Source organism: Vigna unguiculata, chromosome 6 (assembly GCF_004118075.2).
Source record: "Vigna unguiculata cultivar IT97K-499-35 chromosome 6, ASM411807v1, whole genome shotgun sequence".
Classification (NCBI taxonomy): Eukaryota; Viridiplantae; Streptophyta; class Magnoliopsida; order Fabales; family Fabaceae; genus Vigna; species Vigna unguiculata.
The window spans coordinates 4,774,104-4,790,689 of record NC_040284.1 but is presented as its reverse complement, the minus strand read 5'-3'; the positions used below and the strand labels follow the sequence as shown (position 1 = coordinate 4,790,689).

The 16,586-nt window shown below is 35.2% G+C and overlaps 1 protein-coding gene across 4 annotated transcripts; it reads left to right on the top strand.

Moving 5' to 3' along the window:
• Positions 1 to 1,277: 1,277 nt before the first annotated feature.
• Positions 1,278 to 15,065, top strand: LOC114187685 (ubiquitin and WLM domain-containing metalloprotease SPCC1442.07c). 4 transcript variants are annotated; one of them, XM_028075993.1, is made up of 13 exons: positions 1,278 to 1,360; positions 1,986 to 2,245; positions 3,348 to 3,557; positions 6,606 to 6,686; positions 6,797 to 6,883; positions 6,977 to 7,072; positions 7,540 to 7,593; positions 7,683 to 8,043; positions 8,146 to 8,304; positions 13,945 to 14,152; positions 14,293 to 14,341; positions 14,416 to 14,455; positions 14,582 to 15,065. In XM_028075993.1, the coding sequence occupies exons 2-13, from the start codon at positions 2,003 to 2,005 to the stop codon at positions 14,737 to 14,739; spliced, it is 1,746 nt and encodes a 581-aa protein (XP_027931794.1). In that variant the 5' UTR covers positions 1,278 to 1,360; positions 1,986 to 2,002; the 3' UTR covers positions 14,740 to 15,065. The 4 variants fall into 4 exon arrangements, with proteins under 4 accessions (XP_027931794.1, XP_027931796.1, XP_027931792.1 ...); XM_028075995.1 differs by lacking the exon at positions 8,146 to 8,304; XM_028075991.1 differs by having other exon boundaries at positions 7,683 to 8,304.
• Positions 15,066 to 16,586: the final 1,521 nt, after the last annotated feature.

Genomic DNA, 16,586 nt, shown 5'->3' with positions numbered 1-16,586 from the left:
AGTTTAATTATTCTACAGACCAAACAATATAATCTATAGAGGTGGCAAAGTGGACTGTACTTGATGGGCTGATCCGCCAACCCACCATTAATTTGGTAGATTGAGTTGACATTTTTAACTTACCAGCTTGTTTTGGTTCGCTTCACCTAGTCTACCAAATTGACTTGTTTTTTAAATCAAAACTTAGAATGAAAAAATAATTTAAAAAATTATTATTATTATTATTTTTTTTGTAAATTTAAATGATACAAAATACCATAGTATTATAACTTAAAATCATTAACAAGTATAAACTAAGTTACAATAATTAATTATTATGAAGTAATATAATATGTAAGTGTAATAATTCTTTTAATTTATCCAATTAGAAAAATTATTTTTCTAGCAAAGACGCGGAGAATATTAACATATTATTATTGTGTTTTTAATATACTTTTTTATAAAAATAACTCGTTAGACCACTCTTTAAAAGGATGAATAAGGACTTTCAGGCTACCTAATCATAACAAATCAACCAATTTCACATTATTTTTTATAGATCAATGATGAAGTTAATCAAAATGAATCTTACCGGTCTATTTTGTCACCTCTAATAATATGCAAGAAATTAATATTGTATAATACTACAATATGAATACATGATTTACTTGAAATTTTTTAAGTTATCCTACTAATTTTAATTTTAAGAGTACTAATGGCTTTCTTAACCTTACTTTTAGTCAAAGCTCCTAAAATATCCTTTCTTGAACTTTTGTTACACTTCTTATATTTCCTCCTCTTTCTTAAATGTTCCTGATTTTCGATCATATTACATCTTCTTCACAATATACTTAAAATATTGATCAATCATTGAATTATAGCGTAATCATAATTAAGTTTAAGCTTATTTTTATTAATTTTATTTCTTAATGGCACCATGATATTTTGATATAACATTTAATTTAATATATATACATAAAGATAAATCATATACCATTTATCTAAATCCGTTTAAGAATGAAACAAGGTTTATCTATTGTAAAGTTATAAACAAGAAACAAAATATAAATTCTCTAATTAGTTAATAAAAGTTATGAGCTCATTTAATTTAAATTATACTCATAAAAAAAATATTATGTGGGCATCGCATTAGTGTAATAACTAGTATTATTTTTTCATCCATTTTCTTTTACTTACTTTGACTTCACTTATTTCGTTATACTGTAATGGATTAATTAATAATTATTTATTAATTAATAGCAAAATATAAATAGACATCTAGATTCTTCCACTTTGTGTGTATATGCCGAGCGCCCACGTCCGTCTCCCTGTCCTATAATTTTCATTCATCTTTCCTCAATTTTTCACTCCTTCGCGTCAGGTAACTCAATTCTCCCCCTGCTTGTGTAATTTCAGTTCTGATCATGTCAATTTTCTCTTTTCTCCATACTATTATTGCATGGATCTGTTTTTGTTAAAAACTATGTCTTTATTTTATTCTTCATTTTATCGGTTTTGTGGTTTGAGGTCGGCGTTGAATTATGAATTCTCACAAGACTTTCTTTAATTCTTCAGAATTTGGTTATGGAAGTTGTGAGTTTCTTAAAATTTGTCAAATTACTTATACTCATTTTGAGTTAATTTGTTGGATTGGTGTGATTAAATTTTCTCAAATTTGGTTGCATATGTATCTATATGAAGTTTTTGAGCTTTACTCTCTTACGAATTGTGGTTCAATTTGTGAAAATTTCTTGTGTTGGGATCCCTAGCTGCTTTCCAGTTTTAGAGGTGCCCTTATAAAAATTGTTCAATTTAATTTTTCAAATATGTGGGAAGGGAAATTTTTTTGAAGATCGAGGTTAATTTACTCGGTAGTTTAACCCTTCGTGTATCCCTGTACTCATACCTAGACAGAGAGAGAGATGTTTTAGGTGTCTATAATATTCCTTCTAGGACCTTGTTTGTACCAAAAGTATAATCAGTGAAAAATGACTGGACCTGTTTAGATTCTTGTAGATTAAATATGCAACCTCAATCGAGCCTGCTTAACGTCTCTGTTACATGGAGGGGAAAGAAATTTGTTGTAGAGATGAATATAGGTGCCACTGTTAAGGATCTAGGACAGGAATTGCAAAAGTTAACGAATATCAATGAAGATACGATGCGGTTCATTGTTCCACAAATTTCTGGTAGAGCGTCAAAACTACTGACTCCATTTTCAGCAGAGCATGCAGTTTTAAGTCTGCAGGAAGCTTCAATTACTGAGGTACTGCCATTTCCATATTCTCTATCATGTGGGTTAACATTTAACTACATGAAAAATATTGTTCTTATGGTCTTCATTGACATGGATATAGTTTTTATTGTTCTATGAATCATTGCATTGTATTTGCTGCTTTCCTTAATAGTTTTTTTCAGGTCATCCCACTGGTTTTCCCTAGTCCATTGGACGAGAGTTTCATGATACTTTTGTGCTATTTATCTAAAATTCAGGTGTAAAAATTTCTCTTGAACCAAACTATCGTTAACTACCTACGATGGAACCTCTAATTCTGGGTTATGAAATTGATTACATTCTTCAGCAGACTTGAGTGAATTGGCTCTTTTAAAATGGTATTTGATAAGAGTCCAAGCCTTGAACCCATTGGTCAATTGTCATGTGAAGTTGTCAACAAAAGGTGGCCCAAATCTAATGGAATGGTTGTATGAGTTACAAGTTAAGCTTAGTAAGAAGCATGTGAGCTGGTGGGAACATTGTGATTGAGGAGTTGGTTATTTTAGTAGGGCCTATGGGGTGTCAGAAGGGGAGTGTTAGTAATAGACTTTTTGTCTTAAACGTATGTTGGGAGAGTGACATTTGAGAATATCTTGGACATTTTCTTTAGCCATTGTTGAGGAAGACTTACTCTTTGTAATGAGCATTGCTCCTGGGAATATCTAAGCTGAGACAGTCATTCTCTACTTTCCTTGTTGTTACTGTAATTATCATTTTTTTTTCCATTGATTGATTTTCAATTATTATCACTATTCTACAAATTATCATTTTATATTTATTCCTTCCATCCTGGATTGCAATTTTACTCGGTTTTTAATATAGAAAGGAAAAAAAAATGCTACTACTTTTATTGTTTGATTAAAATGTCACATTGATATTCGCTCTTCCAACTAGCATTTCTGTCGAAGAACATTTTACAGTCAAATGACGGTGATTTTAATGTTATGATCCAAATTCATTTCTTCACAAGGCGATTGAACTGTTTATTCATATACATCCTTTGTGTTTGTTTTATCAATGCTAGTAATTATCACTATTATACCATGGGAAAACGGTTGATATGTTGACTTAAGTCACTATTTTTATTCCCCAGGCCAGGTCAATTATCATGATGGGTGTGTCAACTAATGAGGTTGAAGAGGTTCTTCAAAGTTCGAAAACAGATTTAAGAATAGCTGGATTTGAGGATGAAGAGAAGAGAGTGAAACAGAGAATTTCACATGGACCTCATATTTCATTAAAACTCCCACAAGGGCAGTATATATTTTGTGAATTTCGCACACTTCAAATTCCAGGATTAGAGGTACTATATTGCTATATGATTATTAATGTTTGTGTTCAATAAAAGAATCACAGAACTCATATTTATCTTTTAGATCACTTTATACTCCTGCATTTACATTGTTACTAGGAACTAGTAATAGGGTGTTTTGGTAAAGTATTCCAAGAGTGTAAACATCATTTTACTATGTGATTATTATTGAAATGATGAAGTTTCAGGAATAGAGGGAGAAAATAGAGGCAAAATACTCTAAAATTGGCATTGATTTGATGTGATATGACTTGTTAGAATGTGATGATAAGATTTATAAAACCTACTGCATTATCAGTTCAGTTTCCACGTCTTCATTTTGCTCATACTTCTAGTTAGTTATTTGTTACCTTTTTGTTCATTGTAAAAATGCGTGTAACAATTTGTTTGTTTCTCTAACATATGTACCAATTTTGCGCCTACTCCTTTCACTTGGCATATTAGGTTAGTGCACCAACATTCTCATGTAATGTGTCTTGTTTTTCAGAAGTGTAATGTCTCAAGCTTAATTTAATTCTCCTCTTGACTTAGTACATAGTGACTTGTGGGGACCCTCTTCCGTTCCCTTTTCCAATAATATTGCTTACTATATTTTTTTGGATGTGTATTTTATGCTAATAATCCACTATTTACAACACTCCCTCTCAAGTTGGTAAATAAATATTGATCATTTCCAACTTGCCTACAAGATCTTGGAATTTGCCTATGGAAGTCCCTTAGTGAAGATGTTTGCTAACTGGAGTCTTGTAAGGACATGGGTTGTAACCAATAAACCTTTGTCAAGATTATCTTTGATGAAGTGCTTGTTAATTTCAATATGTTTGGTCCCATTATGTACTAGGTTATGAACATTGGTCATGACTGACTTGTTTTTACAATACAATTACATTGCGATGTCAACCTTTATTCTTAGGTCATCTAGTATGATCTTTGTTCTGGTACTCCAATAGTTCCAAATCGCTTAGAAATTGAAGTCAAAGACAATTTAAATACACCTTCTCTTTCAATCTTCCAAAGTGCCTTTTAAGGAAAAAACAGTGAAAGAGTTCCAGGCTCTAAAGTTGACAATACTTCAGATGCAGTGATTGACCCTAACTATGTTATCTTAATGGACTTGAGGTTGAACAATTTTCATCTAAAGTCCTTCATACACACCTTGGGAAAGGGCTCAAAACTCAACTTTGTAACTTCAACAAGATACCTTATCCTGTTTTTTGCTTCTCTAGGTCACTAGACTTTCTCCCATAAACATTAAGTGCCCAGAGGTAGATATCGGTGATAGAACTTGCAAAGTCTACATATTATGCATAAATTGGCTTATCATAGTATTTACATAAATAAGTTTTTCTAACAATATATGATATTGGGTCTTTCTAGAGGAGAGTTTTCTTCTCTTCCAATTCTATGATTTTGTTCAATCAGAACTCTTGAGGTTCTATATCCTTACTTGTTTCTTTGAGGAGACCTGACACATTTTCTTTGGGTGATGAAAATTGCCATTTTTGAATAAGAAACCTATATTGCAAAGAAATACTTAAGTTTTCCTAAGTTTTCCATTTCAAATTGGGTCACCAATTTTTCCTTTAAAGCTAGTTTCTCTGTTTCATGATCTCTTGTAATAATCATGTAACCACATAGACTAGCAATCAGGGAAGTTGGCATTTAATGGAGTGCTTTATGGCTTTGCTTATATCCTAAGGAAATCATCACATTTGTAAATCTTCTTAAGAAAAAGAGATATACTAATAAGTAACAAAATTAATATCTAATAAAGGGAAATATTTCCTAAGAAATTTCCTTGTCAAATTATATGATATCTCCTTATTTGATGTAATAAAATCATATCTCTGAAGAAATATAAGGCTGGAACAGAGGATAGAGTGGTCGACACTCTCTCTAGTGATGCTTGGTTGAGAGGCAGAATTCATGATTCATTGAAAGAAGCTGGGTTTCATGCAGGCTTTGAACTATAGAGGTTGAGGTTGCACTATATGGGGAGGCTAGTATTAGATAAAGAATCCACGAAAATTCCCTAAATTCTACAGGAATTTCATGATTCCAACATTGGAGGCCACTCAGGTTTTTTAGAATTTACAAGAGAATTTCAAGTTTATTATACTATAGAGGAATATAGGGGTAGATCCAAAAATAGAACTAAGAATGTGATGTTTGTCTAAGAAACAAGGCTCAAACTCTATCATGGGATGGTTTACTGCAACTACTTCCAATTCTATGCAATACATGAGTGATGTAGCCATGAATTTTGTAAGATTTATTGAATGTGTCAAAGCAGAAAAGGATTTATCTGTTTATTAATAATTAAAATTACAAAATAAAGAGTAATAAGGGATATAAATCCCTGATTGTTAGCTGTACATATTTCCTAATTACAGAAAACTAACCATATTTGTAACTGATTTCATTGGAGAACCACCTAAGGCTATAAGAGTGAATACCATAATGGTGGTGATCGATAGAATGAGAAAATATGCTCGTTTCTTCTCACTATAAAGGAAAAGATAAAACAGAACGAAATCAGATTCATATAATCTGGTCTTGAAATTAACTACCCAAATAAACTGGAATAAAGAACAATAAAATCAGATCAGATTTGAATAATCTGATATTGATCTTAACTACCTAAATTGTATAGAGGCCTTATTTGAAATTCAAATCTGAAGTAAAAGTACATATACAACTAGCAACATAAACTACTCCTACCAATAGGCAATTTAGGGTGCACTTTGACATCATAAACTTATTATTGAATAGTTTTATATACTCTATTATTAGTCTGTGTTAAGCACATGCTTTGATATTGATATTGTACTAATGATATATTGTGTTTTGGTAAAAATTATCATACATTATTCTTTGGGACTGGAAAAGCATAATCTATGAATATGATATTTTGCCTTATTAACTGATTGTTTTACTGTTATCAATTTTCCAATATATTCTTTGCCACCTTTCTCATAATGTAAAAATTTTAATGGAGGTCAACTGATCATGGATGAATTTGCTTTCCCTTATTTTCAGTTGAATCCTCCAGCTGCTGAAGCACTTAAAAGAATGCACATGCTTGCTGCAGATCCTGGAATTGTCGCTGTCATGAACAAGGTATACTGCTCATACCCAAATTAATTGACTGAACTAATATATATTTGTATATATTTGTGCTATAATGAAAATATGCTACAAGTTCTGAAGATGTTTTGCATATTATATAGCATCGATGGCGTGTTGGAATTATGACGGAGATGGCTCCTGTTGGTTATGTTGGTGTGGACCCAAAATGCATTCTTGGTTTTAACAAGGTATTGGATTTCACAGGATGACAAAACATGGCATTAAGTGATTGTCATTGTCCTGTTGTTGAATTCTCCTTTCTGTTTTCATTCTTATTACAGAATCATGGAGAGGAAATATCACTGCGCCTACGGACTGATGACCTCAAAGGTTTCAGGAAATATGAAAGCATCAAGAAAACTCTACTGCATGAACTTGTAAGCTATATGTTAGGTTTCTTAGAGCTAGAAACCCAAGCTACTCGGGCAGAACTCACTCACACCAACACAGAAAGAAACAGAAACAGAATTTTATTATTCTATCAAAGAATGCGTCCAGGGAAAGACAACAATTCCCCCCTCACAGGATCTGTTGTGACTCCTGTTTACACTTACAAAAACAAAACCGATTCCCCCTTTTACAACACTACCCCCCTTTTTATTTATACTTTTCCTAAAACAAACTTTCATTCCCCAACAACCTACTAACAGACTAACTAACTAACTAACTCAGTTCTTATTTCTTCTCACATACACCTTTAATATTCTATCACTATAGCACACACCTGAAGTGCAATTTTTTTTCTTCTATTGATCCTAAAGTAATTTTAGTATGAAAATAAGGAAAAAAATAAATTTCTACTGTGTATTTCATAAATGGAAGTTATTGAACAAACTTATTTCAGGCACACATGGTATACTCTGAACATGATGCGAACTTTTATGCTCTGGATAAGCAGGTGAGTCCATATGCTTGAGTGTTTGGCCTTCTTTCCTTTATTATGCTCTGATTTATTGCCATATGATGATTCAGTTTGTTCCTTGACAGTTAAATCAAGAAGCGTCTAGTTTAGACTGGACTAGATCTGCAAGCCGCACTTTGAGTGGATTAAGGAATACTTCAACCTATGAAGACGACATTATAGCTGACAATAGCAGTATTCCTCAGAAGCTTGGAGGTGACAGGACAGATCAGCTAATAAGTGCACGTGAATCTTCAGTTGCTGCTGCTTACCATCGATTGGCTAATGTGTCTCCAAACAAGCTGGGAGGGTCTGAATTGAATCAAGATCTGGATCCTGGTTATTCTAGTCATAGTTTGAGTGAAAAAAAATCTGATTGCATGATATCTGCCTCCAAAGAAATTGAAGATATTCAAATGGCTGTCACTGATAACAAAGAACATAGAGGTGAGCCTGACCCCGATGATCATATTATCAATGGAATGAATCACGAGCCTGATCCAGATGATTCTCATCATGGTAAAGCTGTTGATTATGATGTTAGTTCAGGAATTGCTGATAGCAAGACTTTTGAACAACCTAATGATTTTGGTGTAAGGCAAGTTTTGCAATCTGAGACAAGTACTGGTAATATGGTAGCAAAATACGCATCCCTTGCTAATCAAGATACTTCAGAAGCATCTACGGAATCTATTGCTCCAATTATAGGTAATTGCTCGCCAGTAATATGTAGTCTGTGTAGCCATATCCAGTCAAGGATGAGCATTCTATAATCATAAACCTAACAATGATTACTTGGAACCAGAAAACAGCAATTTAAAACAGGGAAACTATTGGACTAAAGGATTAAACACACACACGCACACATTTTTTACTAGAATAATCTGATTTATAGACCATACTTGAAGAACATGCATCAAGTGCACAGGGTATTCCTTACTGAGGTGCATCCACCTTCTATACTTTACACGACATTTTAACTCCCTTATAGGTTTGTCACTATGGGTAGATAGTACTAACTGGCATAAAACATTACTGCCTACTACTGAATTAATACAAACATAACTATCTGTCTTATGGATTCTGAAAAGTCAAAGGGTAAGTCCTCAAAGTTCCAACTCGTCTATTTGTAGACACATGTTGGATGCTAACAACTTGATTAAGTATATTCATACTCCTCCTCAAGCTTGTGGTGGCTGAATCTAGGTAGAGATGAGGAATGGCTTTTAATTTGTGATTAGTTTGATTTTCAGCAAAGGTTTTAAAAAGTATAAAATAGGTCAAACTTGAGATTTAGAATGAAGAAGATAGATCCACATAAGTTTAGAACAAGCATCTAAAAAGGTTATGTAATATTTTGCACCACTAGTACTAGGCATAGGGGTAGGAGCCCAAATGTCAATGTAACCAAATCTAAAGGAGTATTATTGTTGGGTTTTTAATAAACTTAAATGTATTAACCATTATGGGTAACTAGCCGTTGTAAGAAACTAGCCCTTGTGAGTGGTTAATGCACTAGCCGTTGGAGTCTAGGTAGTTAATGAGTTAGCTGTTTATAGTCGTTTATAGCTGTTTTTAGTACAACGGTCAGAAAATGTGAGTCTATAAATTGTATTGTATATTGTATGAATAAACATCAACAACAAGAGGTGAATAAAGTTTTTTCACAAGTAGAGAGTTGTTGTCTACAAAGTGGTAACAATTATAAGATGTATCAGATTTGAAAAAGGGGAGCTGATGCATTTTTTCTTGAACACAAGTATCACATAAGTTTAGAACAAGCATCTAAAAAGGTTATGTAATATTTTGTACCACTAGTACTAGGCATAGGAGAAGGAGCCCAAATGTCAATGTAACCAAATCTAAAGGAGTATTATAAGATGTATCAGATTTGGAAAAGGGGAGCTGATGCATTTTTTCTTGAACACAAGTATCACAAAAGACATTAGAAATAGCAGTATCAGTTTTGCCAACATGAATATTGTTTTGTTTCAACACTTGAACAGATGGACAAGAAGCATGTGCAAGGTAGGAATGCCATAAAGAAACTATAGAATTTACATAAGTGTGAGTGGGAGAAGAGCGGAATGGATAAAAAACATACAATCCATCTTTTAGGAAGCCTTAGATCTACTTTTTGTCCCAAGTTTTAACATAGCATACATTAGAATGAAATTCAAAATATACATTATTGTCTTAGGAAACTTGGAAGCACTGATTAGATTTTTTTGAAATATGAGGAACGTGCAAAAGATTTTTTAAAAACAATTCTGTTTTTGTGTGTGGGCTATGAAAAGTAGTAGAACCAATGTGAGAAATAGACATACATCTTCCATCACCTAGAGTGACAGTAATTTCCTGCGTAGTTGTAAAATTATTAGAGTCATGAGTCATATGGTGTGTGGCTCCACTATCCAGATATCAAAGAGGATCATTTAGAGTGGAGGGTGTTCCTAGAAGTGAAGGAGTACCATCATGAATTTATGAGGAGCAAAGTTGGGATTGGTTAGCAAAAATGGAAGGTTGAAAATCATGTTTAAACTTGTGCCAACAATGTTTGGCAGTATGACCAAACTTGTTACAAATTTGACATTGTGGTTTTTGTTGCTGCCAAGAAATTCTTGGAGCTTTCTTGGTATTGTTGAAACGTTGATTCTTGACAAGTAGTTGTTTTGGTTTGTAGATTTGTTGTTTTGCCGGTAGTATTGAGGACCTTTATTTTGATAGGTGTTGTTGGAACCTTAGATGATAGTGTTGTTGATAACAGTAAAATCAATGATATTGTATTTTTCGAGACGCTCTTCTTGGTTAAAGAGCAAGGCCTCTATTTCTTCAATGGTGTAAGGATTTGTGCGAGTGAGAATGGAAGTGACAAAATTGTCATAGTCCTTGTTGAGAATAAAGAAAATAGGATTTGAGATTAATCTCCCTTGTGTATAAACCACACATAGGGTAATAATCTATTTATAGTAGAGAGAGGTACAATTAAAAAGAGTAACTGAAAAAATAGAGTAAATAGAAGATATTGTTGGATATTATGATTAACAATATCTTAATAATATCAAACAATATCTAAACAATATCTAACACTCCTCCTCAAGCTGGAGCATACAAATTGTATGTGCCAAGCTTGTTACAAATATAATCAATTCTAGCCAGTGGCCCGTTTTGACCTGGCCCGATTTTGGCCCGCTTTATATGGGCCAGTCCGGGTTGGCCCGGTATGGTGAAACGGGTTGAATTTTTGGACCCGGCCCGCCGGCTACATGATTCTATTTCATGATTTTAGATTTTTGGCCAAATTTCAAAACTTAAACTTTCATAATAATTCACTGAATCAAAGAATAGAACACTGAAAATGAAAGTGTACTGTCTGGACAAAGAAAGGGCCAAAGTAACGAAAATGCACTAAATTGTTTTCGAAAGTGGAAGGCAAATTGTTACTTTCAATAACGTAAACAAAAAATCCATAATCATACATAGTATTTGAAATATGAATGCCACCAATATACATATTAAACAGTGGTAGGAATATCACCAAATGAAGCAACAGATGGCAGAAACTCTCAAGAAATGGAAGCAATAGAAATGGCAGAAACACTCGGCATATGGAAGCAATGGCAATCGACAAAAGCAAAGAAAATCAGAGCAAGACCTTGACCAACAATTAGGGCTAATCGCAATTAGGGCAAAGCAGATTAGGGGAAATTGTAAATTAGGGCAAAAAATTAGGGAAATCGCAAAATAAGGGAAAATCCCCCATAAACGAACATGTTCTTGGTGGTTGGGACTGTCGATCGTCGCAGTCCGCCTCTAATAGCATGGACAAGTTGTGGTCGCGTTCGAGAAAGAGACTCGTGGTGGTGGTTGCATCGAGATTCGTCCTGGTGTGGTGGCCGCATCTCGCGATGGACGATTGGAGACGTGATGGCTGCGCTTGTGGAGTCGTGGTTCAGTGTCGTGGTGGAGTTCGACGTAGAAACCAGAGTGAGTGAGAAGAGAACGGGAAGAGTGAGAAGAGAAGAGAACGAGAATGAAAGGAGAGTGGGTGAGAAACAACAGCACATGCTTTCTTAAGTGAAAACGGGTCGCGGGCTGGCCCGTCTCTTGCTGCGGGCTGACTCGATAGGTTGACGGGTTGGGCGGGCCGGGTTGATGTGGGTTGACGGGCTGAAATTTCTAACCCGACCCGTCTCTTTTAGGGCGGGCTGGCGGGCTGACCCGCCGGGCTTGGCCCATTTTGCCAACCCTACCGTAAAGACTTAGTAAAAATATCTGCTAGCTGATCACTTGAGTTAACAACTCAGTTCGTGGCAGGGTCGGGGGAAGGAGGCAATAACTCATTGAACTCATGAAAAAGAGCATGGATTTTGCCCATATAATCAGTCATAGAGGTTTGATGTTTAGAGGAAACAAGATCTGCAAATTTAGAACATACACCATGGAGACATTGAGTATCATTGGTGTATAATAACTTGGCATGCTCCCAGATTTGAGCACATGTTTTGTAGAAATGAAAAAGTTGCTTTAATGAAGGATCAAGAGTACCCTTGAGAACCACACATAATTGAGCATCAATGGTTTCCCAACAGTCGTCCTCAGCAGGAGTGAGAGTACGTGCTTTCGGGGCAAGATGATCAAGATACCTCTGACTCTTAAGCCATAATCGGACGTCTGATGACCATGTGGCATAATTAGGGCCAGTTAACTTGTCAATGGATAAGTGTACATTAACATAGTTAATGTAGATGGACGGGTCAGACACACCAGAAGAGATTTCAGAACTGGAAGAGGTAGCGGAAGATGCCATGGAGGAAGAGAAGAGAGAGGAAAGAAGAAAAAACCCCTAAAATACCAAAGAGGTCCGATTGAATCAACAAGACCAGATCCAGAAAAAGTAGGAATAGACGATTCTGGCGCAGGTGATCGCTGTCGGAGACATTGGGTGACGCGCTGCCAAGCACGGTGGCGAAATAGGAGGATGCGCGGCTTCGAACGACGTGTGAGGGAGTGTAGCTGCTTCGACGGCTCTGGCTTTGAGGTCACCTGGCCGGGGCGATCAGAATCGTGTGGTCGCCAGTCGGAACTGGCACTCCAGCGACGACGATGGCGACATCGGAGACAATGGTTGCAACGACAGGGGCGATAAAAAAAAATACTTTTAAGCTCTAGATACCATGTTGAGAATAAAGAAAATGGGGTTTGAGATTAATCTCCCTTGTGTATAAACCACACATAGGGTAATAATCTATTTATAGTAGAGAGAGCTACAATTAAAAAGAGTAATTGAAAAAATAGAATAAATAGAAGATATTGTTTGATATTGTGATTAATAATATCTTAACAATATCTTAATAATATCAAACAATATCTAAACAATGCTGAGAAGCGCATTATCAAGATTAAGGTATTTGGGTGGGGTATCTTGACCATCCAAGAATTTGAAAAGTTGTAATCCTCTGATTGTGGCAAGTTGGCAAGCACTTGTTGCTACCCGATAGTTTTCAGTGGTAAGTTTGTGGGAGATAGGTGTGTTGAAAGCTTGTGGGTGGTAGGAGGAGGTAACGGTGGTGGTTTCGGAGTTGTGGGTTGTAGAAGAATTTTCAAAAGCCATGACAGTAGTGGGTTGTAGAAGAATTTTCAAAAGCCATGACAGTAGCTCTGATTATCGTGTAAGGAAAAGAAACACAGAGAGAGAAAGGGAAAGAATATTGATAAACTGTGAAAAGTATTTTACAAAGAAAATGTTAACTAATCTATTTACACTAGAGAGAAAAAACAAATATATAGAGAGGGAAGAGTAACTGAAAATAACAGAATCAGTTACTCTGTTGTGTTATCAGATTAAGAAAGGAATTATTGACAGCAATTTGTCTAATATACTGTTAGGGTATAAGGAGGAGAAGCTAGTTAAGGTATTTGGAATATTAATTAGCTAGTTATATCTGTGTTTGTAACAAGCTCAGTGCATATGACATTTATACTCCAACTCAAGGGGGAGTTTAAAGATTTTAATATGCAAATAGGAAAATATTATATAGCCTTAATTTTAGGTATTATGTTTTATATTTCTTTTGTTTCCTTTATTTGTATCAATACTATTGCCTATAAATAGAGAATCGTGTATGCTAATAACACAGTATTCCTTTAATCCTTTAGCTACTCGAATAGGACAAGGATCTTGTGGTACGAGGTCTCGTAGCTTGAAGCATTACCCTTCTGTCCGAACTGTTGCTTCATTGAATTGGTTCCATGTTCTACTTAAATATTGGATATTAAGTTAATGAAAGAAATGTTTACAACCAACCTGCTCATGGGGAATCTTATGTAAAAATAAATCTGATGCAGAAACTGTTCTGAATGATGTGGTTCCCACACCAGAATTGTCTACACTGCAAACTAGTGAACCTGATCCTGATGATCAAGAATTTCAGAGAATAAATGATACCTCAACTGCTGTTTGTAACCGTTTACTGAAGGCTGTGGAAATGCTAAGACGTGAAGTTAGTGCAACGCAAGCCACTTCGATCCTTCAAACTCTCCTGAAAATAATTAGGTATGCTTATGCAAATGTTGGTTGAGCTCTCAATGAACGGCTTGCTTTAAAATCTTTTAGAAAGTACTTCTAGTAATTTTATGTTTAGTTATGCTTTAAGCTTTTCCTTTTCCGATATCTTTGCTTCAATCTGATGGCAGGAATGTGATTGAACACCCTTTAGTGGAAAAGTACAAGAGATTGCGGAAGGTACATAATGTTATATCTTAAGATTAACTTCAAAAAAATAAATGATATCTATATAACAAACATTTTGATTACAGGCTAATCCAGTCATTGAGAGGAACATTCTAAATAATAAAGGTTTGTACTTTCTGACCATGAGTTATAATTTAGTAGTGCTTGTGTGAAGTGATTTTTTCTATAAGCTGATGCTAATATTATATGCTAAAATTTGGGGTATTATCTTTTTCATTTTTACTGCTACAGCTGCCTTGGAAATTCTATTTCTGGTCGGCTTCAGCGAAGATGTTATGTTTGACAATCTTGGGAAGGAAGATGCTTACTTGGTGTTAAAGAAGAATGATCCTGGCTTATTGTGGCTTGCTAAGTCAACCCTTGAATCAAGCACAGGCTTAGCTTGCTAGCCCAGAAAACGGTTCTGAAAGGCAAAGCAAAATTGTACATCGAAGTACTCTCTTGCAAGATTTCCATTGTATGATATGAGTTTGTAAAGTTTGTCAGTTTCTGTATTTTTAGTCACTATCCAGTAGATAAAATTGAACACACGGAAACACAGGGAGAAGGAAGAACTGCATTTGAAGTTCAATCAGAAACCTGGTACAATATCGGTGGTAATATTCGAGTTGTTCATTGCACAATGCTAGATGTCATTCTGTTGTATTTTATTGAATGTATATACATTTCATGAATAAAGGGAATCCATTAAGTGTTGTTTGTTTACCATTGATAATTGGAAAATAATAGGTTTCTTCCTGCACCTCCAAGATTTCTTCAACATTTCCAATCATTTTCGAAATTTCATAAATAGCCTTTGGCTATTTGATCAGGTACAGCAGTAAAAATATAAAAAATTCATCTCTCCTCTCTTTCCTATTTAATTTTAACGAATCCTACCTTTTCCATTTACCCTAATGACGGCGCAGCACCCCCAAACCCCAACCAAAGCTGATTTCATAAAGGTATTTTTCTTCTCTTCTTCGTCCCAAACCTTTCGCTACCTGAAGTTGTTTGTTCTCTTCATCGTGGTGTAGTGGTAGTTTTGGCTGCGCTTCTCTCCTCAGCTCTCAACTCTGTTCACTCATTAAATTTCTTCGTCAGATAATGTTAACGCTGTTTGCTAATAAGTCCTTGCATTGCATGTGAGTTAGGAAGAATGTTGAATTAATGAATGTGTGTTGTTTTGCGTAAGTTTGATGTGAGATTTGTGAAGGGGAGGGATGTGTAAGCACTCAACAAAAATAAGAGACAGAATTAACTCAACAAAAGCAATACTAGCCAGAATAAGAGCAACGAAATTAGGAAATATTCTCATTCCATGAAAGCAAGGAAAATTTCTCTCCAAACAGAATATCCGTACCACTTTCCAGAAAACAGTATATGAGATAGAGAGAGAAGAAAGAGTCTAACGAAAAGTTTTTCCTCCTTTTTCATTTTTACATTTATTCTATTTATACCAACTACTTCTTCACGTAATCCTTCAGCCACCCACTTTCTTTCTTGAATCGTGTGCTTTTTTTCTTGGTCATGATTTCCACACCCTCATCCACGTGGCCTCTCTGTACTGGCTTGCTAATAACGGACTCCACCTCATCCGTATTTTGCATTATCCTTACATTACTCCCCCAACGAAATCGACCTTGTCCTCAAGGTGGAAATGAGGATAAGCCCGTGTCATAACAGTAGAATCTTCCCACGTAGCTTCTGTTGTGGAGCCATTTTCCCATTGAATTATGGATTGATGAACTTGTTGGTCACCTCTGATGACAATGCGTGTATTTAGAACTGCCACGGGTTGAATAAGGGGAGAAATGTCACTGTTACAAATGGGTAAGGGAACATATGGTCGGTCATGACTGCCTCGACAAAGCTTCAATGGAATACGTGGTGGATCTTTGCTGCAGTTGGAAGTTGAAGCTTATAAGCCACTTTCCCAATCTTTTCGATAACCGGATCAAAGTATCATAAACCCAATTTTTGATTCTCTCGCAGAGCTAATGAGTGTTGTCTATAAGGCTGTAACTTTACTAGAACCAAGTCACCAATCTAAAATTCAACATCTAAATGCCTTTTATCAGCATATTGCTTCTGAATTTGCTGAACTCGCTGCAAATTGGACTTAAGTTTCTACAGAATGTCATCTCGAGAAAGCAATTGCTCTTGTACTGGTATAGGATCAGTCTCGTGGGGCACATACTTAATTATCTGCGGTGGATCTCGCCCATAAACAGCTCGAAACGGAGTCATACCTGTG